Source organism: Lutra lutra, chromosome 12 (assembly GCF_902655055.1).
Source record: "Lutra lutra chromosome 12, mLutLut1.2, whole genome shotgun sequence".
In the NCBI taxonomy this organism is placed as follows: domain Eukaryota; kingdom Metazoa; phylum Chordata; class Mammalia; order Carnivora; family Mustelidae; genus Lutra; species Lutra lutra.
In genome coordinates this window covers 57,682,157-57,707,633 of record NC_062289.1, presented here as the reverse complement: position 1 = coordinate 57,707,633, position 25,477 = coordinate 57,682,157, and the positions used below count along the sequence as shown (strand labels likewise).

General features: G+C 43.2%; 1 protein-coding gene across 10 annotated transcripts in view; it reads right to left on the bottom strand.

Annotated features, from left to right (window-relative positions):
- The window catches only part of PTPRM (protein tyrosine phosphatase receptor type M), an 801,682-nt gene extending 777,074 nt beyond the window's left edge, over nt 1-24,608 (bottom strand). For all 10 annotated transcript variants that reach the window (XM_047696721.1, XM_047696710.1, XM_047696714.1 and 7 more), the window contains exon 1: nt 24,388-24,608. In XM_047696721.1, coding sequence (XP_047552677.1) covers nt 24,388-24,460 — 73 coding nt within the window. In that variant the 5' untranslated portion in view covers nt 24,461-24,608. The remainder of the gene's footprint in view (nt 1-24,387) is intronic.
- Nucleotides 24,609-25,477: the final 869 nt, after the last annotated feature.

Here is a 25,477-nt window from a genome sequence, read left to right as displayed (position 1 = left end):
CAGCCCCAGAGCAGAGGCCACTAAACAAAGAACAGCCGCCAACGTGGATGAACCAGGGCAGGCCACTGTGACCCAGGAACTGGGTGTGGGGCACCCCACCTCAGGTGGGCAGCCCGGGAGCAGGAAACATCCAGAACAAGTGGGACACCGTAGCTGGAGACGGAGAGAAGTGAGGCCACTAGACTGGTCTATGCCTGTGGCAGTAAGGGGCAGGCCCCCCCACCATACAGCCTTAGAGTCAGCAGAAACAGCAGGTCCTACCTGGAAGAGGACAGGAAAGCATTGGTTGACACTCTTGGGACATCTCTATAGATTTCCTGATGTGGCATGTGGGATGGATGACGAGGTGGCGCTTCCCCGAGAGTAGAGAAGGCAACATCACCTACTCCTCTCCTTCCTTATTGTTCTACCTGACTTACCCTTCAAGCCCATGCTGCTTGCACCAACAGGATTACATAAAACTTCAGAAACTGATCATAGCCTTTATGTTTCTATTGTCCAGGTGACCCTAAAAACCCATGGAACCGTACGATCTAAAATAACAATGAACATAAGAAAAAACATTCTTAGCGAGGTGGATGGAACTATTAAGAAAGTAAGGATTCTGACTGCTTCGAGGCTTTAGTGGTTTTTTATCCTTAATGGTGGATCAGTAGTATTTCTTACTTTGAAGGTGCTAAAACACACAAAACAAGGAATCAATAACTTTAAATCAAACCACAGGCTGCTGAAATTCTTTACTTTTAGTTCCATTATGGTTGCAATAAAAGTTGAGTAAGAAAATGTCAGCTTTTGGGGGAAAGGAACACACCTGTAGATATGTATAAGCACTGGGATGCACAGAGCTCCCAGAGGTTAATGTAATGCCTCCTCCTCCACTCTCCCAGTCCCCACTCCTTGCAGAAGAAAGCAGCTGCCAGCCATGACTTTTAAAAATCTGTATATTTCATTCTGTTAGCTTTAGGTTGTAAAATAGACGTGGTCCAATTATATTTTCTGACATTGTTTCCCTAAGCACAAGTACTTGTAGCTTGGTGTGTAAATATAAACACAGGCCACCAGAATTAAAATCTAGCTCACCTGAGATCCTTGTTAATTCCTGCTCATTTCTTTTCCTCCAAATGCAGTAAATCCTAATAGATCTAAATAAAAACAAGTTGGCTCTTCTTCTCTCAGTGTCTGTCTGTCTCTGTGTGTGTGTGTGTCATTACTGATGCTGAAACATACAGCCAGAAAGCTGTTTTATATGCTTTTGAATACTTCTGAACGTTTAGTTGTGGGGTTTTCAATATGTGTTGTCTTATTTTTTAGGGGGGGTGCTCAATTAGAGCAGAGACACACTTGCTAGCCTCCTTCTGCCGTCCCTCTCCCCCCCCCCCACGCTCAAACCACTGGCACGCTGCTTCCCTAAGCTCTCTGATCTAATTCTGCACAAATGCTTAATAAGGTTGTAGAGATTTAATACAATTAGGAGTGTTGCTCACAAATTAACCAATCCATTAACACTCTAGCAAAGAAACAATTCCAGAGGAAAAGCCAGCCAAATGAGGATTAGAAGACAATTGGCTAAGGGTACAATCTGTTTTTTAAAAAAAAATCACACTGTGGTGCATGTGTTTTCACATCTACATTTCCATGTTTTGTGCTTCATACCTTTCAGAGCCAAGAAAAATAGACATAAATCGTGCCATCTGAGAATTTGCCTCTTCTCCTATCTGGTTTCTAGAAGTGGGGGGTGATCAGCACTGTGTCAGTTCATACTTACAAAATTGTTGCAGTTCTTTATTGAGTTAAATACGCATGGATTCGACTCTTACATAGTAACTATTTCAAGTCATTTTCATCATATGATGGATATGTGAACACATAGAAGGAAATCTGGCAAATGCAGAAAAGCTAAAGCAAAAATAACAATAAATCCACTATTCAGAAATAACTACTATTAATATTTTGGCTTGTATTTTATATATTTCCATGAGTTTTTTAATAAGATTTTAAAATCATTAACTAAGAATGTCATTCTCCTATACACATGATTTCATCATCACCTGTTTTGGTCCCATATTACAATATCGTGATCACCTGACATCCTTAAATATTCTTTGTCGTGACTCTTGGTGGCTGGATAGCATTCTATTACCTGAAAATACTGTGACTTAACCCACTCCCTACTGTTGGATATTCAAGTTTTTCCCATTTTTCACTACTGTAGAAAATGCCTTTGTGAATATGCTCACAGGGGATTTTCTGTCCATGTCCACTGTTTTTCCCTTAGGATAGATTTGTCATATTTTAATAAAGCCTTGTCCTTTTAAGATTTTTATTTATTTATTTATTTGAGAGAGAAAGAGCACAAATAGAGCAGCAGGTAGAGGGAGAGGGAGAAGCAGGCTCTCTGCAAAGCAGGGATCCTGATGCGGGGCTTGATCCCAGGATCCTGGGATCATGACCCAAGACGAAGGCAGACACTTAACCAACTAAGCCACCCAGGCGCCCCAAGCCCCATCCTTTTTTGCATCCCAGTATACCATCTTTCCACACTCTAGGTGTGCACACTCTACGTCAGAGGATCCATCACTCTGCAAACCATCCCAGGCCAATGGGTTGACCGCAGGTAACCTACCATCTCACCATCTTGTACAGTCCCACTCGAATCACATTATAAATGTCCTTATATATGAAAATTGCTAAAATGCTTACAAGATGCTGGTGTTGTGCGGTCTGAAAGAAATTTAAAGGAGAAATTTGACTGAATATTAATAAAGGGATAACGTGCTTCATCATTTTCCTAAGTAGTGCACTGCAAAATATTGGCTGCCTGGCTTTAGAACTCACGGGCAACCTGAGCTCTGGCTCTCTCGAGGCCTGAACAACTACTGAACCTGTGCTTCAAGATCCATGGAATAAGATCATTGCCACCCTCTTCCCATTTAAGGAACCATGAGAAAGACCACACTGAGCGGACGGGGAAACCTCAGATTATAAAGTGCCTCAGAGACACACCAGCCATTTGAAACATCTCCGCTGCTCTCCATACTTCTTGTTGTCTGCTTCCTGGAAACAAGGTGAGTATTCAACTGGAAAGGGCCAATTCTCTGGAAGATTTAGTTACAGAATAGGAAGTGATTTTTTTATTTTTCTTTTGCAAGATTCTTTCAGGTCAAATGGGTATATTCCATTATTTGGTTTCCAAATGATTATTAATGACTCAAAAACCGAAGTCCTAACATCTGTTATTTTTCAGTCATCATGATCTCTTTCGACTTCAGAAGGGGTAGTTGAGGCAGACAGGCACAAAATATCTGTCAAAGTCACAGAAAAAGCCAAGACCAGAATTGAGTTATTATACACCAGAGGTCACCAGCTTGGTTTCTGTCTTTTCGTGTTGGGGGGAGAGGGGAGGCTTAAACAGGCTGAGCAGAGAGGACTTTTTTCTGGCAGTGAAAGCGCTCCATATGACACTATAATGGTGGACAGATGTCACTGTACATTTGTCCAAACCCATAGAATGTACAACACTAAGAGGGAACTCTAATGTACACTCTGGATTTTGAGTGGACAACGATGTGTCAGGACAGGTTCATCGATTGTGACAAGTGTTCCAAATGGTGGGGGATGTTGATAATGAGGGAGACTAAGCCTGTGTGGGGGCTGGGACACATGGGGAATCTCTGGTACCTTCCTCTTAATAATTTTGCTGGGAACCTGAAACTGCTCTAAAATAATTAACTTTTTTTTTTTTTTAATGAGGTCTCTATCTGGAAAGAAAAAGACCCCTAGCCATAGAAATCTGCCCCATCAGTTCCATGGTTGGTGTAGAAGTCCCAACAGAGCCACAAAGCAGGAGACCTCTGCAGCCACAGGAAAATTAAGGGATGCACAGCACCTACGGAGGAAAGGGCACTGAGTTCCATCCTAGCTTCAGATAGCTTTGCCTTTCCTGTCTGCCCTTTCTCAAGAGACCTCACACCCTACAAAAGGATGGTGCACCTCTCTTGTGTAAAAACGACCATGGCATCAAAGACACAATGTGAGCTATTGCTCTCAAGGAAGCATTCTTTAATGATTAATCAAACACCAGACACTTACTGTGGGGTTTCGTGTCTTTCCCTGTCATATCCGTATTTCATTTAAGGGTAAAACAATGTACTAGAGATAGAATCTTTTAGTCCTTGTGGAATGTTATAAAATCAGATGTATTACACGAGTTAACAACCACACATCTTCCTTCCCTTGACCGTAAAGAACTCCTTTCACAGCTGAAAAATTAGTGAAATTATCAAAAGGGTGACATCGGAAAATATTGAATGCAAAAACATTACCTTTAAACGTACCTAAATGTAATAATTCTTTTTTAGCATATAGACTCATACTCAACAACATGACATCAGCTGGGAATAAAAGAACCTTCAAACAGTTGGAAGTGTGTATGTTCCTGACATTGATCCTTTTGAACAGAATTGCAGTGCCTTCCAAAACTTTCAAATTATACAGGAAAATTTCACAAATAAAAATACTTGAGATTTAGTTTAGATTCAGTGTGCCTTTTACAGTGATAGAACTAAAATCCACTTTATCAAGCATTCATTTATGAAGTAATTTGTCCAATGAAAGTCAGCCCTCATCTTGTAAAATATTTAATATTTTCTCCCTCATGTTAATAAAAATGTGCTCTGTCAATCTGCTGCTGCCAGTTTCTTTTGAGTGGCATATGCTTCTCTTTTGTTACAGACACAGGAAAAGTTGGATTCTGCTATCTTTAGAAACTGATATAATTATTTCTGAAAATGTGTCCATGATTCCCATTTAACTATTCCCAGAAGTCAAACACCAGAATTCAACATATACTTTCACATATTTACCAGAGAAACAGCTGCTTTTTCATTATAACGCTGAGTTTATAGTACCTCAGAATTTTAGGTGCCCATTATAGGACATTCCTATAAATTAATGAGAAACAGAATAAATTTGCCATGGTTTAAAAAACTTATACTTAATATAAAATATAAATAGTTCCATTACATCTGCATCATCTTAACCTTGACTAACCAGCTTTTAATAATCCAGTATATCATTTCTTTTCGCTATTTTTTTAATATTTCCTCAAAATGCAAAATTAACACTTATTTGAAATTAAAAACTAAGTTAGACCTTTTCTCATAGAAAGTAAAGCTGATGAGACTGACAGGTTTGATGAAGATTGCTATGCTAAGCAAATCATATGATAATTTTTTTCATTCAGTGATTAGCCTAAATTTTCATTTCTAAGGTTTGACAAAAATGTTCACAGATGTATATTTATCTATTTATACACACACACACATATAGATGTATACAAGGTATATAAATGTACATAGATATATATTTAAAGCATGCATTGGCTGAAGTATATTAAAATTAATATTTTTGCTTTCACAACAGTTTCTGGATTTTTCTGTATTTCTGGGTTAAACAAGGTGCCTTTAAGTTAAAAATAACAGGTATAATTAACTGAACAGGCATTGAATAATCTTGGTTTACATGGTCTGCTTGGATTACCCCCCAGCAATCGAGAAGGTGCATGACTGGACAGCAAAGGCTAAGACCAGTCAGTTTCCAATTTTTGGCTTTGAGCATTTCCAAGAATAAAACTATCAAACTGGTCATTACAAATAATTTCTAATGCTTGAACTCAATATGAATCTTGGCATGTAACTTGAAAAGAATTCAAAGTGGCACTGGTATGACAAAAATTCTCTAGTCCTGTCTACCTATTTTATATGAACAAATTTCTCAACACAGATTTGTAAAAATGAAAAATGGAAATAGAATTTGGGTTTAACCCTAGTGAGCAATAAGTAACATCCTAAGGTCTATTGGCAGATACATGAACTAATTTTTTTAAAGCCCACCTGATATCTGAAATACTAGTCCCATAAATTTTAATCATGATTCCATTGTATACAAATAATTTGAGTGATAATTCAACTAGATAAAATTTAGCACTTACTACTTTACGGTCCCATAAAGTTAAAGATAGAATTAAAATCTCAATTTATATACAATTTTGTTGCAGAGAAGTTTGGTAAGTCATCACTGAAAGACTCTCAAGCTTAAACATGTTGTAATAAGATAAGATTCTATGGGGAAATAAAATGTAAACAGCAGTTCAAGAAGAAAAATTAAGCATGTAAAATTTCTCTCAATTAAATATAAGCTTGTTCATGTATTTTTAAATGGACAATGGAGAGAATCAAATCTCGTTGGTATTTGGATGTTGTTTCCGAAGGATGCCTTTAAGAGATTCTTGCAAGTTTTGTCCTAAAATGTCAATATTTACTGTAGAGCATAAAGTCCCTCCTTCTGAATTGTATACATTTATGATACAACATTTCTGATGTGAACTTATCAATGCTCAAGGAAGTGTCCAATTTTTAAAAATTCTTTGATTGGGCACACAAGCAGAAGTCAGAAGATTAGAACACTGTCAATGGCCGAAAGATCTTAGAAGGTACTAGTATTGGCCGCTGGCTCAGGAAAACCATTTCCCTAGAGCAAGATCACATGAAGTAGTATCTATCCCTTATTTTGTTCCTGACTCTCACAATTTTGTTGGTTATGTTAAAACATAGTCTCCAGAATGAGTAAACCCATCTGTTGACTCTGATTTGAGACATCCTCCAAAATAAAAAGACCAGCCTAAGTGTCCCAAGAGCTGGCATCCTCCTCTGTTCATTCATCGTGTTATTCAGGGGCCCCATGCCCTTTATAGGCGGGGTATCCAGGCACCTCTCCTGGGTCTTGAAACAGAAGCATATCAAGCTCATGGTGTGTGTAGAGTGCATCTGTGTCTGATACAGAGAACTGGCAGGTGCAGTGGCTTAGTGGCTTCAGGTTCAGGCTAATCACGTTAAAACCTTAGCTCTACCCATACAGCTGGTCTGAGCTTATTTCCCGGCTTGTAAAGTGGTGAGGGTAACTTAGGTGGTTATCGGTATTAAATCAGGTAATACATACTTTAAAATCACATAGATTTTAAATATTCAATAAGCATTACTTGTCCTTTTGTTCTATTATAATACTTCTACTCCTAAGTACTTCTATGCTAATTAGGAACAAAGTAGATAAAGCACCAACCAGTGCCTGACACAGACATGGTAGTGGTTACACTTCCACTTACCATTTCTATTTCTCTCAATATTGGCTGTTCTATCTACCTATCTCCTACCCTTCAGAGGAGAAACAGGATGCCAAGGACCTGTCTCTGATAGTTCTAATACAGTAAGAATGGTGACGGTCCAGTGGGATAGGGACACCTGTTTAATTCACCACTGTCTTTTAAAACCCATCTACTATAGGAGATGAAGATGGAGGATGGGAACAAAGGAAAGAAGAAGTGAAAGCCTAGGACCACGATATCAGGGATGGGGATAAAAGAGAAGCCACATTTTTGATTCCTGAACCTTCCCTAACACCCCACACTTTTCCAACTTCTGGCCAAATTCCCATCCTATATAAACTTATCCTTGAATACAGTAGCAGTTAAGATCTACTACATGGAGACAGAAGGGGGAAATGCCAAGTCACCAACAACATGACCTCCTAATTAAAAGAAAGAGAGAAAAAAACAAAAAACAAAACATGAAGTCTGTTCCTCTTTCCAGTCTCCCAGCCCCCTCCCTTCTGCATCTGCTCTTAGATGACCACTACCTCAAAAACCCATTTTCAGATGATAACTAGACTTATTATGACCATTTCATGATGTGTATAAATGTTGAATCACTACACACTGTACACCTGAAACTAATGAAATATTGTACGTCTATTATACTTCAATTTAAAAAAAAGAAAAAAACCTCACTTGGTTAGGCATTATCCCATTTCAAGAGAAAAAAAAAAAAAAACCTCAAAATCCTTTGTAAGGTCCCTCCTCTCCCTTCCCTCTGAGCAGTAACCTGACGAGTGCCTGCAGGCCTCATCAGTGCCTTATTTCCACTGGCAAGCTGCAACCCCACATCCTGTGAGCCAACAAGTGGAGCGCCCTCCCTGGAGGATCTGCCTTCCTGCAGACTTAGCGGCAAGCTCCCTTGCCAGACCCGCCATCAGCTTATCTGTGTGTGCTCCCTTGAGCCAGCCCTCATCTCCTCAGTGCCCAGCACACCCTGCCCCCCAGGGCCTCACCACAGAGTTCGCCTGCGAGTCCTCTGCCACAGAAGCCTTAGCCCTTCGCCTCAGCAGGGGGACTCCTCATTTCACCCTCAGACCTCCGCAATGATTTATATATTATTTATGCTTTGGAAACAAATATGCCCTGCAAACACCTCTTGACTATTCCTCCAATTATTGAGGATGTCTCACCTCTATGCACGATTTTAATCTCTAGAACTGAAGCATGAAAGAAGAACCTTGGGACCAGCACAGAAGAAACACTATGCATTTCAGAAAGCATCCCAAGAGGGGGGAAAAAAAATGCCAACTTGATAGCAATTTCCTGTGTATAAAGAGACAGAGAAGAATTCACTTGGTGCGGGTAGCATTTTCATTTTCACTAAAAGCAGGCCCTGCAGGAGGGAGAACACAGGTCCGTTCTGCAGAACTTCCCAACTCCAGCTGGAGCTCTGAGCAGCCAAGCCAACCGAGGGTGTGCCTTGGAAAAGGCAGCTCCCTGTGACTGGGACTTCACGGCAGAGAAAGCAGTTTTTTGTTTTTTTTTTTTTAATTCTTTCATCTGGTCCTTGCAATCTTTTTAGGCCCTTTAAGTAGTTATTCTAATATCCACTGTATTCTTCGGCCACCTGAGTCACAATGAGGAGACCCGGCCCAAATCACAGGCCACAGGAGAGCAAAAGCAAACATTAGAGCCCCAGAGTCCATTCCAGGGCTCTCCCTCATCCTTAACAATGAATGAACCACCTCATTTTATCCCCAGCTGCTCAGAGATCTTCCCAAATGAAGAGTAAAATAAAATAAATACGCATCTGTTGACAATGATCATCATTTCTTAAATGATACTGGCAAAAAAAATCGAATTCCATATATTTTTAAAACACTGTGAAAGATGCTAATATTCTCTTAATATTTACTTATTCTACTTTATTTTGGTATAACTGTCCCTAACAATGTTGTAAAAAAAGAACTGATTAAAGCAAAGCACATCATCACTGTAAACTATTATAAACCAAACAGCTCTCTCCCATGGTGAAGGAAGAGAAGACTCAACTCACTAGATTGCTTTACATCCTTCAGATATGGATTTACTTGCTTCCTTTGTCTTTGTCCAGCCTCCAAAGAAAATGCAATTTGTTCTACAGAAGGTAGTTAACATCATCTCCAAAGGCCAGCCCACCTCCATCTGAACGGAAAGGTCTAAAAATAAAGTGTTGCTGACCTTAGTGGCACTTTGCCCCAGAGACCACCAACACATACGGGTAAGAGATTTACAAAGGATTTTACACTTCTCCCCACAACCAAATATCAGATTTTAAACGCGAGAAATTATAAAAACATAATTCAGAGGATCTGAAACCCCAGAGAAGATAACATTCTGCCCTCCTCTGCTGGTGAAAAGATATGGATAATGTCTCTAATCAATTAATTTCATTCAAGTTCCTTAGAAGCTAAGTACTTTTCCTTCTAATTTGCTATTTCAGAGAACTGTAAAACGGCAATAGCTACAGGGCACTGCGGGCTAAACCAACTTTACTATTTTTTTACCTTCAAAATGAGAAATTGTACCAAATCAATTAAGCACACTTGGAAACAATGGCATGTACTTTGGGCCCAAAAGGTGGGAAGAAGAGCCTAGGCTTTGGGCTTAAGAGGCACTGGAGGAACGGAGCACTTCGGGGTCCACAAAGTGCTCTACCTACTCTTTGTACCACACTTAAAAATGTCTTGTGGCAGGGAGGAGCAGCTGGGTAGCAGCACAGTTGGTTAAGCAAATGCCTTGGGTTCAGGTCATGATCCCGGAGTCATGGGATCAAGAGCCACATCGGGCTCCCTGCTCCACGGGAAGTCTGCTTCTCCCTCTGACCTTCTCCCCTCTCACACTCTCTCTCAAATAAGTAAATAAAATCTATTGGGGGCGCCTGGGTGGCTCAGTGGGTTAAAGCCTCTGCCTTCGGCTCAGGTCATGATCCCAGGGTCCTGGGATGGAGCCCCGCATCGGGCTCTCTGTTCAGCAGGGAGCCTGCTTCCTCCTCTCTGCCTGCCTCTCTGCCTGCTTGTGATCTCTGTCTGTCAAATAAAAAAATAATAATAATTAAAAAAAAAATAAGTAAATAAAATCTTCAAAAAAAATGTCTTGGGGCCTCAGTCCCATAAACCATAAATTGACAGTGCTACCATTTTTTACCTTATAGGACTGCTTTGGTAGTAAATACCACGTAAAGGACCCATAGGTAGGTAGCCTGTGATGTTCGTATTTCCTTTGCCCCTGCCTTTGGGAAGCCAGAGGAAATAGCAGCAAGTTTATGAGCTAGATTACAAGTAGAAGAAAACCTGGGGCTGGGAAAACCACACCTTCTGCGGTGTCCAGATAGAAAGGAAACACCCAAGGCAATGACTCAAGGTTATTCTGCCGTCATGGGGCTCTAAGAACAATGACAGCAGCTCCTACAGACGAGGCACTATGTTTTCCTAGGATGACCAAGGAGGCAGACATCATCCCCTCTTCACAGATCAGGAAACTGGCTCCATGTGGCAATGTGACTTTCACGACTGATAATGACATAGCCAGGATGAGAGCCCAGGCTTAATCGGGTTATAATCACCTTCAGAATATACCCAGAGGTACAACATTGTGTAAAAGTTTCTTTTTATACAGCCCATTATCATATTTGATCTGAGGCAAACTTTATGAATCAGAGTGCCACTGAATGACCCTAATTACAGATCAGGAACTAAGCTCACTGAGGTTAAACAGCTTCCCTTTCAGATGACAACATCAGGGTGGACCCTTGAATACAGGGCTTTTGGTCTTAAATTTCCTTTTCTCATGGTGCCAATGATTTCCCAACTATGTTCTCCAAAGCAGAGGCATCTCAAAACACAGGCACTGGGGCCTGGCTGACCCTATGTCAGGTCTAATTCTCCATCTGTCCTTGCATCCATACTATTTATACTGTGTTCTTAACCCCACCAAGGGGTGAAGTCTATTTCCCTACCCTTGTTCTAGGGTGGCCCTGTGGACTGGCTTTGACCAAAAGAACAAGGTGAAAGTGACGAGGTGCCCTTCCCAAGCATAACCCTTCCCTTAGCACCCTCGGCAGTCTTTGGAAACTCTGCCTGCTGGAGAAGAAATGAGTGCACGGAGGAGAGAGCAGCTGTCCTAGCCAAGGCTCTCCTATAGTAGCCTAGAGCCAATCAACCCCAAAATATCAAGAGCCCAGCCAAGATCAGCTAAGTAAAAACATACACATAAAGTACGCCAATCCCAGTTTAGATCAGCAGATACATCCCCCCTTCATAAAACAGAAAAATGGAAAACAGTTTTAAGTCACCAAGTTTTGGGGAGCTTTGTTATACAGCAAAAGCTAACCATTACCCCTTGTTTTCAAACTTGGGAGATTTAATCTTCCCACATAAAATCTTGTTTAATCTTCCCACATGAAATCTTGTTTAATCCAAAGATTTTTTATGCTTTTTCACCTACGTAAAATTTTACTTAATGACAACATCCCGATTGCTTTAAAAAAAACAAGCTGGAGAAGTATTATAGTAGCCTATCATAACCTCCATACCATCTTCCCACTCCTATGTTCTTCACTTTTAGTGACCTTTGTGTTCTGTGGTGTCACGAGGAAGTAAAAGAAAAGCACACACACACAAGTTGCACTTGGAACACTGACTCAGATGTTAAGATCTGGAACTCATTTCTTTTCTGTCACACCACTCTCTTCAACTGGTCACAGAACCTGTTTTTTTCATGGTGAAAGCTCCATTTCCTCACTCTTGTTCCATATGGTCCATGTAGGCAGGCCACATGACTGGTCTAGTGGGTGGGTCACGCAGAGCAGAAGGTTAAAGGGGAAGCAGGTGATATGACCTGTCCAAGCGAGCTCACTAGCAGAAGGGGTGTGTCCCTTTGGGGCACAGGATCTCTCTTCCCACTGGGCTTGGAGCTGGAGGCTTCAGCCTCTGACCTCTTAAAGATACCACATAAAGAGGAAAGATGTTTAGAGAAGAAGATTCCAAATCCCAATGGCCATGTTGAGCCCCTGGGACCAGCTGTGCCTCCCACCACCTTCTCTGTTCCCAGAGCCAACAAAGACCCTGTTTGATGAAGGCCAGCCTTGACTGAGGTTTTCCGTTCAAAAAAGTTCTCACTGTGACAGAACACACTTTTGAATCTGGCTTTATAACAGCCAACATAAAGAAGAAAATTTGATGGGTTATACAATTCATTATTTCCAATGGAAAAAACTAAGTCCACAATTCCTGGAACTTAAGACCCAGAAGGAAATCTCCCCAGGCGGCCATTACAAAGATTCTAGATCATGTACTGAAACACCACTCAACGTCCTTCTAACAGACACAGCACTCCATCTGAAATGCTTCTGCATTAAGCACACCTCAATACAGACGGATGGCATCAAATCAAAGCATAAATCAGGAAAAAGTAGTGCCGCACCTGTGTGTATGGGGAGGGAAGACACACGGTGCCCATCTCCCTTGCTCAGATGACCTGGCTTTGTTAGAAACGGAGACAGATTCTCCTCCCAAAGCTTCCGTCAATTTTCATAGTCAAGTTTTATCAGCTACTGTGCGGCCATGGGTTTGAAAATATCATATCCTCTCAGCATGGTACCTCACACATAATTAGTGCTCAGTGCATGGCTATCACTTATAACTATCGATTCCAATCCCCTGAAATAAGGCCTAGCTCTGTGGCCACAAATGAGGTAGAAAATCATAGCCTTCAGCCTAGCTGCCACATAGCCGTTGGCGGCCCCTGCGAATGGCAGATACATTCTCAGGTATGGAGGAAAAGGGCTTCATTTGTGCAGAGGCAGCCTACAGCAAATGTGGGAAGCACCTTAAAATCACTCAGTCCTCCCCCTTCAACTTCCTTTTAACAAGCAACTTCATGCTCTGTCAGGCACTCTCTTGGATTGGACCCAATGTTCTAGACATTTCTCCCATCCTCACCCATCAAAAAATAACCCATTGATCCAGGTCTCACCCTCTCAACACCATGCTACCTCACAAATTAATATGAACTAAGATGACAATTCTCATACTCTTCAAGCGATTGGAGAGACCTTGTAGATCCTTGAATCGAATGTCTTCATTTATACAAGTAAGAAATCTGACATCTAAGGGTATGTCAACTTATCAAGGTGACAGCTAGTTGAGGATGTCATATTTAGATGACTTAATGAGCCACCTCTCCCAGACATGACATTTCAACAAGCACCTTTCTTCCTTGGTCAAAATGATGAGCTGGTGGAAATTTCGAGTGCCTTAACAGACTGGTATGCCCATTTGGAGGTTTGTGAGTCTTTTAGGAACTACTACAATCAAAATGCCAAGCTTCTGGGCCCCTTATGGGGCCCCAAAGACCAATTATTCTACAGTGTCCATGTTTCAACGAACAGGAGATAAAGGAATAAGTACTGGAAAATATTATTCCCCATGCCATCTTGTCTCATCCTCTTCTATGAATGAGTCATCCCAAAATGCAGCTCAGAGCTGCAAATTTAAAGATCTAAAGTCATCGTGTTCTGATTACCCTGAAATATCTTTATTCTTGTATTATATCCTAAAAATTCCAGACAGATAGCAAATTTGCTAGAGGTCACCAAGTTAAAAGATGGGTACAGAACAGCCAAGTTGCAATAAAATGCCTTGTTTCATAATTCACTGTCTTCTGACACTAGAAAGCCTCTGCTTCATAAAAGAAATACTCTTTGGTCAGTTAATAATTTGGTCTAAAAATCCACATGCTGATCTTTGGATGCTTTCTTAACACTAATCAGAGAAGATATGATAAGTTCTCCAAAGGGCATGGTCTCAGAGCCACAGCGACTTTTTTAACGAACAGTCTTTCAAAGTTTACAAACATCACGATTATCTGGATGTTTCCTGACCAGCTTCAGTGGCCCCTCCCAGAGATTCTGACTTGGCGCATCTGTGGGACCAGGACTGTGAGGACTGGAGGCTCACATGACTGACTTTAAGGCACGTGTGAACACACCACCTTCCATGCTACTGACTACTGTAGGCTTTGCACGGTATCAATTCTTAGGGGTTCATTTTGCTATTTTCAGCTATTTTTCCTCTTTTAAAGCATAATATTGGCCATGTATCTATAACATATATATGTGTACAACCACATCGGCACAACTGTCCCTCCTATAGCTTCCAGACACCCCAGGTATCAACGCCTTGGACCCAGAAAGGGGGTCTATTAGCTTGAACCATATGAAACTGTCAATATCGACTCTTTCTGACTTACAACAGTGGGTTCACACTGGCTGCAGGACTGGCCAATCCCCTCTCTTCTTCATGCTGAACAGACACAACCCTGTCACCCCAAGAGGTCTCCTAACATCAAGGCATCAGTTCGCCTTTACAATAATCTTACAAGGTACTTTTCTAGAAAAGAAAACTCAGAAAAAGTAAATAACATACCCAAGGCCAAGAGACTATTCAGAAGCTTTGTTGCAAAATCAGGAGCGCCTGATCTGCCCCCCGGGGGGCCTCTGCTCTTCTTTCCAAACCCCAGGGAACCTGGAGTTGACGTCAGAGCCTTAACATCCTCCAGCTGTCCAATTCCCTCTGTGACTGGGCAACACCCCCCGCCACCAAACCTTCCAAGGGTCAGCAACACAGGACTCTGGATAAGCCTGCACAGTGGCTCCCAGCCCACCCAGCAGCCCTGAAAGAAGAGGGAGGGGCTCCCTAAAAAGCCATGCCAATGGGATGAACAGTTAACTGATAAAAGAAATCAGACAAGAAGCCCCATCACGTACACACAGGACATAACGCCCATGGATAACTGGGGAGATTCCATACCCTGTTCAGTGGTCTAGATTTCGAGAGACAAAGAAGCAGAGAACACAGTTTATGAGGCTGTTGTCAGAGTGACCTCTTTTCATGAAGAATCGTCACGTGACCATGTACCACACTAAATGAAAAAGGAACTAGAGGGCGCTGGCCCTACTGAAGATGAGCCAGACGTTCATGGGAGAGTGTGAGCTCTGTGTAGGTATAATTAATTTCATTCTGAATCAGAAATTAACCCAGCAGGGATAATATATATTACTCTCTGTTAAGGAACCTTCTTACTGGTGATGCCATAGTTCTCTTACTTTACCACTGACTAAAAGCAAATCCCCCTAGAGTCATGATAAACCTACCACATGATAAATTCCATTTTTAGCAAAATTTTGCTTTATAATGTTAACTGATTAGTATGTTTCTATTACACATGATAAATTCATAGGCTTACTTTTATTTATTTATTTTTAAGATTTTTATTTATTTATTTGACAGAAGTAGTCAGAGAGGCAGGCAGAGAGAGAGAAGAGGAAGCAGGCTCCCCACTGAGCCTGAGAGAGCCCGATGCGGAGCTCGATCCCAGGACCCTGGGATCATGACCCGAGCTGAAGGCAGAGGCTTTAACCCTTTGAGCCACCCAGGTGCCCCCAGGCTTACTTTTTATATGTTTAAGTAACAAAAAGTAATGCCTTTTCCTTTAAATTTAGCAACTGAATATCTATATGCCTATAAATTGCAAAGGGTACCAAGCACAAAACCCACAGCCTGGGCCTATTATTAACATTATTCTAAATGCTTTAAGAAGTCAAACTTGATAGATAGAAAAAAAAGAAAAAAGCAGTAAGCAGAAGTACTTTGATATTTTTCCTCCCCAAGGGAACTTCACTTCTGTATTCATTCAACAAATATATTATTAAGTAATTAAGACACACTATACATTGCCCAGTAATTTGATTTTTATTTTATATATCATCAGTATTTATTTATTTTCTTTTTTTAGAAAGGGAGGAGGGTGAGGGAAGAAGAGAGGGAGAGAATCTTTTTTTTCCCTCTCTCCTTTATGAAATCATTTATTTCAATGTCAAAACAGTTTCAATTCTTTTTATTAGTATTATTTAAATTCAAGTTAGCTAACATACAGTGTATTATTAGTTTCAGAGGTAGAATTTCATCAGTTGCATATAACACCCAGTGCCCATCACATCACAAGCCCTTCTTAATTCCCATCACCCAGTTACCCCTATCCTACCAATCCCTTCCCCTCCCACAACCCTGTTTATCCCTTATAGTTAAGAGTCTCTTATGGTTTGTCTCTTTCTCTGTTTTTATCTTATTTTTTCTTTCCCTTCCTCTATGTTCCTCAGCTTTGTTTCTTAAATTCCAAATATGAGTGAGATCATGTGGTATTTGTCTCTCTCTGACTTATTTCACATAGCATAATACCCTCTAGTCCCACCAACGTCATGACGAATGGCAAGATTCCATTCTTTTGATGGCTGAGTAATATTCCATTATATAGATTACCACATCTTTAAGCATTGGGGTGCATGTGCCCCTTCAAATCACTATGTTTGTCTCCTTCGAATAAATGCCTAGTAGTACAATTGCTGGCCCTATTTTTAACATTGTGAGGAACCTCTATACTGTTTTCCAGAGTAGCTGCACCAGCTGCCATTCCCACCAACAGGCACGAGGGCTTTTCTTTCTCTGCATTAAGCAGGTTCTACACCCAGCACAGAGCCCAAAGTGGGGCTCGATCTCCCAACCCTGAGATTATGACCTGAGCTGAAATCAAGTGTTTGGTGCTTAATCAACTGAGCTACCCAGATGCCCCATCAAGTATTTATTGTAAATGGACTGTTTTAGGCCACTTTACACTTTTATATCTAGAGAGTATACAATGAGTCATTTCAAGCATGTGGTTGGGATATGATTTACATTTGCTCAAAATACTGCAACTGAGAAGAGAGATCAAACAGGACCATCAAACACAGACTGCAAACAGGGTGTGATCCAATTCCCTGCCTCCTGCTGCCAGAAGTCTACCTGTGAACCTGCCCTGGATTCCACAGCAGGAAGCTGGGAGAGGCAGTGGGGCCCCTGACTTCCCAGGTAATGCAAACTAAAACACATTCTTCTCCTTGTATGCAATAAATCTGCTTTCTGCATATTGAATAGGAATGAGATCAAAATGAATATTCACCCATCTGAAAACAAACCCGTGCTCTATAAGCTTTTATGCTTTACAGCCCATAAAAAGTAAATGCTTCGCTTCTGCTTAGGCTGTTGTATTCTGAAATAAATCAATCTGTTAAACGGTGGCCTTTTCCTCCAAGGGAGATTCCAAAAACACATCTGTTTTGACAAGTGCCTGACAAGTCTGCTCTTACCCATCCTCTCCCTCCCATGCTACAGTCACTGCTCTCCTGGCATTCCAGGTCCCAGCCTTCCCCATCAACCCCAGATATAAACGGAGTGACACTGCCTACCATCAGGTCTTCCTCCCTCCCCTTGCTTCCAGCACTGGGATTTCAGATACAAAGTTTTTAATGACGCGTTCATCTTCTGTGTTTTAAGCAGGAAAATTAACGGCATCAGATTTCCACTGCTAATTGTAATGACTTCCTCCTGAACGGTATCCCAAAATTGACAACGCCACAAGAGGAATCTCTTGCAGATGTAAGCACAGTACACGAGCCGCTTCCTACTGACGTCACACACCTGCCCGTGGCTCTTCATCCCACTGCCTTCTCTGGCGTCTTGCCAAAAGGTCTGATCGGAAGGGCCCAGAGGTCAACATGAACTCTTACTTACTTGGCAGATATATACTACTTCTAGCTCCACTGCTATATATAGAACGGCAGCAACAGACACAGCAAAAAAGGAGGAGAAAAACGAGAAAGATTATCACGGGTAAATTTAAAGTTGTTTTTGGGTCAGTGCTGAACTACAACCACCTAAAATGATGACTAGGGGAACTACCACTTCCACTCAAGAGTTTAACTTTACAGAGAAGAGTCAGAGGCATGGAGAAGTGGCTGAAGTTGCACTGAACAGCATGCCTTCCTTTGGCTCTAAGGAAATGAGCGCTGGAAGCTGTGCCTCTCCTGGCTTAGGCAGGTGGGTTTAAGGGTGCAGCTACCCCTAGTGATCAGCTTCGAATGGCAGCAGGATGCAGGCCAGCCTGCCTCTGTGGGAAGTACTCTGTGACTTGATTCTCTGAAAGTTTGATGACAATGTTTCCCAGATTAATCTGTTCAATAACCTCATGATTGCTTTTATTTACCTGGGGTGTGACATGACAGAGATGGCAATGACTGTCTTTCGTGAATAACAGAAATACAAGGCTCTATTTTAGGATATGCATTAGCAGTACGCCAAAGCGAGGTATAATGAAAACCTTTTATTTTCCATCGGGAAGTTGAGTTCATTTCCAAAGGCACAGTTTCACATTTCCACAATAAAATTTCAAATTTCTTGTACATTAATTTCCACTTCTCTCCTAACAAAGTCTTTGTTTCTATGGCAGTGGATTTTGAAACTTTTAATCAATACACAAAGCACTGTAACTGTATCATTCTTAACTTTGCCCACTACCACCCCAATGCTCCCCTATAAAAGGGCTTTACAAACAGTAAGTACTCAATAAGTGTTTACTTGAACTAAAGGCATTATTTTGTAGGCACATTGGGCTATGCACTTATTACAACAAAACAAGAATCTTCTAGACACAATATCCACCCAGAGAAATTTCCAAATGCTAATCATTACTGCAAAATTTAATTAAAACTTTATGTTGTGGTAAGTAAAATCATAGAAAACTTTTTCTATTTAAGTTTTACAACTGGCTGGATCCAATATCTTCCCCAGATAAGACTATTATTTGAAATGTCACACTGGCGGTTTCACCTAACAGGCTGAGAGCTGTAACACAGTCATAGCAGCCTGTTCATAATTTTGGCTGTGTTCATCAGGAGACTAATAAGTGCATGAATGCAAAGTCTATTTTTACTCCTGGTTCTCTTTCAACTCTTATTAAGGGAGGCTGATCGCGCCTGATGAAGATCCCAGCTCTTTCGGAAAAATAGTTCCTGCAAGAATCAGAATGCCCTCGAGACAGAAAGCGCCCACACACAGCTGCCCGTTCCCCCTCCCCCTTCCTCCAGTTTGAGATTCGGTAGGTGGGGGGCAGGGGCAAGTGATGCTCATGCCGCTGGTCCAAAGACAACACTTTCAGAACTGGTTTTTTAGATCCACATTTCTCAAACCTGGCCACAAACCAAGGTTCCCTGGGGATGCTGTGAGACCCTCCGTGAACCTTCCACTCCAGAATCACCAGGGCTCCTCCCCAGAAATCAACACCAGGAAAGGCCACTCCAGGGGATCCTTGGGCATGCTAAATTTTAAGAAGCACAGGTGTGAACACAGCCGCCAGCCATCAACGGGGGCTCAATACCCCCAGGCGCTCCCCAAAGCCACCTAAAGCCACTAAGGTGCGAGATGTCAGCACCAACTATGTGTACATGTGTCTCTTCTCATTATCTCCCCTTTCCCTTCCATAGGATCCATCCTTAAAGCAAAGAGAGTATAAGTGCAGCGACCCTCTTCTGCTAGGACCTCCAAACTCACATCACTGATGCCTGAGCATAAAACCCTTTTCTTCTCATGCCTTTATTCTTTGATTCGTCTCACACACTTCTATACCATGGTGGGGGAACTAGAGATTCCCAAGGTTGGTGACTAAAGCTTTCCTGCTTCCCACCCAACCCCAGCCCTCCTTATTTTTCTCTGCTGAGTTTTTCAGAGCTACAGAGTAAGCTCAGGCTTCCTGATGACGAAAGTGGCAATCACAGCAGGATTTTAGCAGGATTTTAGGAACCCGAGAAGCTGCATCCTCTTAGGATGGGAGGTTTATATGATTTTGCATCTTTTTAAGTGTTTCACTAGTGAGTCTGAAACACATTAGTCATTAAGCCTTTTCTCACTTACAAAACAAACTTTTTAATGTGTTACAGTCATAAAGATAATAACTGAGATATAAAACTTAAGAAAGTTTATGGGAAAGTTGGTTTTCGAAGAGAAGAATCTCAGAATGAAACTGTAGAGCATTGTATGGTAGCCACCACCCTTAAGAAAAATGTTATACTGCCAAAAAAAAAAAAAATACATAACTACTTATTAATATGCCTGACCCCTACGTGAAAACTGTGTCTTACGATATTTGATACATGCTCATTCTAGAAAACTTAATAAATCCTGAAACAAAAACTGAAAGGAATTCAAAACAGCCCCTCTACCAAAGAGACACATAAAACCTGTCAGCTTCTAGAATGTACAATTGCTACAGAACTATCATGGAAAAATTCAAATAAAGCCATCAACTTCTATATAATTGACACAGAAAACTTAAATTCTAAACCAATTTGTCCAAAACTTAAGGCTATGCTTCTTTCATACATGGTTTATTTAATCTGAAGGCATAGATCAGATTACTTATTAAGGAAAGTTCTCTTAGAATTACTCAAGTTATATACACACTTACCCGTATGTCATGATATGTAAGTAACTTCACTTCCAAAAAGCTGCATAATAACCCTTTGGAAACATGAGAGACTAAAACTTGTAATTTTCCAGATCAGAACAATTTATTATGCTCAAGCAATAAGTACTTCCCTACATACACATAACACTAAAAATGTTATAGTAATTTCTTGGCATATTTCTTTCATGCTCACTGATTTAAATTTGAAGTATTTTCATCATATGAATTATCAATCTAGTTAAAGCACCATAAAAATGTAAAATTTCATGACTATACTTACTTGGAAAAGAAAAATCACACTGCTAAATAAATCTATTCCCACTTTTTGTAAAGGGTACTTTAATATTTTGTATTTTAAAGTAACTTAGACTTAAAAGAAAAGTTGCAAAAAATATATAGATTTCAAGCTTTACCCACCTTCCCCTAACATTTACATATGACATAACCCTCGTAGAATTTCCAAAATTTAGAAATTAAATACTAGTACAGTACTCCTAGCTAACCTATAAACTTTATTCCAATGTTGCCTGCTTTCTCACAAATATCCTTAACATATTTTTTAAATAAATTTTTTCCACAAGAGTCCCAAATTCACAAGGTTATGTTAAGGTTTTATTTATTCCAAATACTGTGGAAGAAACAAAGGGCAAAACCTGTTTGTATTTCTATCTCTGCAAACCAAAATTTGCTTAAGAGAAAACACATTAGATCTATTACAATGTAAAACTAAGTACTTTGTCCTATAATATATATTACAACTCGGCTTTTAAGAAATTGGGTCAAAAAGGAATGACTTGCCAGCTATCTGGCTTCTCACCATGGACAAGAGAAATTCAAACAAAAGTAAAATGACTTAACTTCCTTGAGTCCGACTCGATTCCTTTTTAACAAAAGTTATTTTTAATGACCATTAAAAGCCTAGAAGGCAGAAAGTGAGCCTCCAGTAAGAATACTGGCATTAGAAATTCCCAGAATATCAACAAATTAGAAATTGCAAAGACAGAGAACAGTTTTTAAAACGAAATGTTTATAGTAAATAAAGTCCAAGTAAACCACAAACTGAATTCTTTCTTTCTTCCAGTAAGTTTAGCACTCTATTTCTGATGTCTGAAATCCAAACTCCCTACAGTCCATCTCCAGAAATGATTAATTAATAACAATATAAATCCCAAGCCCTTCCCAAAGAGGACAGGAGATTGAGAGCACTGCATAAGGGGAAGAGGAAAGTCCCATGTGTATAAATCACAGTCGCACCAAAAAAAAAGCACCCATCACATAAAATCCCATAATTTAGGCCTTTCGGTGGCCTAAGGAGAACCCCTGGTGAAAAATGTTCATTTCAAAGTCAGGGAAATGCCAGCCAAGTCTAACTTCCTACAATCATCCCTCTCCCCCTCCCTTCTGTGTCAGTTTAATTCAGGTACAATGTGAATGTTGGCAAATGATTGGCATTCACATCAGCATTTTATTCAACCAACTGTGCTTGCCTATTAGATCTAAGACTTCATGCTAAGTGTTCTGTGGGGAACCAAGAAGGAAAAAAAAATACTGACTTTGCCTTCAAGGGGCTTACAATCTATCTCCTCTATCCCTTAACTGATTATCACATCAGGGGTGTCAGGTGAAAAGTAGCCAATTATTTCCATTTCCAGAAGAATCCTAAAAAGAAATGTGTCAAACTTGTAAGAAATAAGAAATCAAAACTTTCCCAACATACACAAAGAAACGGACTTTTCCAAAGCAGTAGGAGCCCCACACCTATACTATCTAAAATGTAAAGTGGAGAGAAAAAAACATAATGCCCAGCAAGATATCTGACTGTTGCACAAACAAAATTTGCCAACGTCAAATATTTACAATTTCAACATTTCAACACAATCTCTCAGATACCGTGCTTCATTCCGCCTTTGCCCACTAACATACCAGGATAACTCGGAAAGCACACCCCAGTTAATGGAATAATAACAAACAAATAGGATGATATATTTCCTCCAAAAGAAAAGAATATGGCTAAATTTTAGTAAAAGTCTCTTTGGGTTTGACAGTTTACATCAGCCTTCCCAAGGACACAGGTCAGTACTACCTAATGCTGAAATCCTTTTTAATGACAAAGGACTGATGCTTTAAATAAGCTACATAAATATTTGTTTCCATCCCCTTGCACACAACTTAAAAATCCATCCAAACACTACTTGACAGGCTTAACTTTAAACAAATCCCAGGCAGGGGGTTATGAATCTTAATAAAGAAAATACCATCACCAAGGCCCTCACCCATATTTGGCTTCGAACACTAATGAGTTACAAGGCTCTAAAACTGGTGAGTTGACTCCATAATCTGCTCCTAAGAAAGACTGAAGGCCAAAATCTGCATCAATTTTATATCGGACAGCAGTATACCTGTATTAAGTCCTCTGAGGCACGTGCCATTAACCAGACAGTTAAGGAAATATTAAACTTAGGGGAAAGGTACTTCTTTATTGAAGCTGACGGTTTGCATTTCACAGTACAGAGCAAACTGCCAACCCCAATCTCATTTTCATCTTTGCGGCCAACTGTGGTCAAAAGTCCTGCAGCTCAGCAACACGCAGGACACAGGCATCTGTGGCTCTGTGTACAGAGGACTCCAAGAAAGTAAAAATGTACGTTTCCAAATACCAGACAGCCAAATGTCTCCCATGTTTCGAATATGCATTTGACAGTGAAAAGCCCCTTCATCAATATTTAAAAGGTCCAACTTACTCAATCCTTCCTAATAAGCACAGAAACCTATTTTGCAACCCAAGTTTATGGCCAAATCGTGTGGGCTTTTCCATATTAAAAACAAGAAGCCCAGGACCACCGTTATACGTGGACCTTAATGAAACTAATATATGTGAGAAATTGTACAAATATGCATGCCTCCGCTGTGCATCCACGTTGACAATCTAGAGGTAACCCCTCTAACACTGTGCGGCACTGGGCCCCACGCCGAACCCCCACCCCTGGGGTTTACAGGTCCTCTCGGCGAGGGGGCTCCTCCAGGCTCGGCACGCCCCCGCGCGCGCGCACACACACATACACACGCACACACTTGCATGCACAGTCCCTCTCCTTCCCACCTGGGACCCGGGGCGGCGAGGCTGGGTTAACAAGTTGCCACTGGCCGCTGCACTCCGCTGGGGACCGAGGGCGGGTAGGTGGGGCCAGGAGAGTGCAAGGCCGCTTTGGCCCGGGGCCTGGGAGCCTGGACGCTCCCTCCGAGGCTGCCGGGTCCTCCCGCTGGGACCGACGAGGAACGCCCGCCTAGGCTTTTCTGAGCTGTGGCGCGACCATCTGAAAAAGCCGGGGTCACCGGCCCCGAGAGCCTGGGGGCGGCGGCTGGAAGGGCAGGGCGCCGGGCGAACGCCACCACTGGAGCTGCTGCCGGTCTAGACGATCGCCGCGGGCGCAGCCGGGCACCCGCGACCCGGCCTGGCGGCTGCTCCGGGTCATAAGGATCGCGCAGCGCCCACGCTCGGCGGCCCGGGGCTGCGGCGCCGAACTTCAAGCAAAGTTTTCTGCTGTTCCTCTAGGAGCCGGCCGGGGACTCGGAGTGGCAGCGGTCCTCCCCAAGCACGAGCCCAGGCCGCGGAGGGGCGGGGGCGAGACTACGGTCCCGGCTCCGAAGCGAGTGCTCACGGCTCGCCAGCTCAGGCCGCCCGAGTCGCCGGTGCCCGCCCTCCCCCAGCGCCCGCTAACGGACAGCAGCTGCGCCGGGCCCGCCGCGCCCCCGCCCCGGACCCGCTGCCCGCCTCGGGCTCTCCAGGCCCGGGAGCTGCCGGCGTCCCGGGCCCTCGCTCCGGCTCTCGCGTCCCCGGCGGCGGCACAAACGGTCCCACCTACCTGAAAACGTCTCCCCTGCCGCAGTTAGCAAAAGTCCGGCCAAAGTCGCCAAGCACGTCCCAAGACTCCTCATGGTGCCGAGTGCGCGCCGGGCCGCTCCCAGGCGGCGCTGGATGGGCGCGCGAGGGCGGAGGGCGGACGGGATCTTGGGTTTCCAGGCAGCCAGAAGAGAAAGGTAAACAGCCAAAAACAGAACCGGAGACCCAAAGTGCCAACAGTTGCAGAAGTCCGAACTCCGGCAGCTCCAGGGGCCCAGGGAGAGGGTCCTGGGTCCTCCTTCCCTGCCGCCTGCCCCACTCGGCGTCTGGCGCGGCTGTGAGAGGGAGCGGAGGGCGCGCCCGCGGAGCCAAAATCCGCCCTCCGTTCCGGCGCCTGCACCCGCCGCCGCTCTCCTTCCCCTGCTCGGGACCCGAGCCGCCGGCGCCGGCCGTGGCCGTGGCGGTGGGCGCGCGCGTCCTGCCCGCCGCCTCTCCGCCGCCAGCCGCGAGCCCAGCCCCGGGGGCGGCGGTGCGCCGATGGCCGAGCCCGCGCCGGCTCTGCGCGGGGCTCTTGCTCCCCGACTGACTGGCGGTGCCCCGCAGGCCGGCTGAAGGGAGCGCCCACGTCACGGCCGCCCGGCGCCGCCGCGGCCCGCTAGAGGGCGTGAGCGCCCAGCCCCGCCGGCCCGCGCCCCGGCGTTCGGTGGCCGCGGCCGCCTCGGGGAGGGAGCTCAACTGGGGGCGGCCGCCACCGCCGCCGCCCGTGCGGCGTCACCCGCGTGGAGAGGAGCAGCGACACCGTATCCACCCTCTCTCTCTCTCTCCCTCCTTTTCCCAGCCGCGTCTCCTGCTCCGTGCCTGGCTTCCGGGAGGGTGACGGTGTGAGGGCTGCGCCTCAGCCAGAAGTTTGTCCCGGGTCACGAGCCGCTAGGAGTTTGTGCGAGCGGCGGGCGGGACCAGCGGCCTGCGGCCCCCGCGGGCGCGGCCAAGCAGCTCGGTCCCCGGCGCAGGACCGCGCTGTCGCCGAGCAGAGCCGGTTGCGCCCCCGAGTCGCAGGGCCAGCACTCCCCGGCCGCCGCGGAGAAGGCGAGCGGGCAGATCCGGGAGGCTCC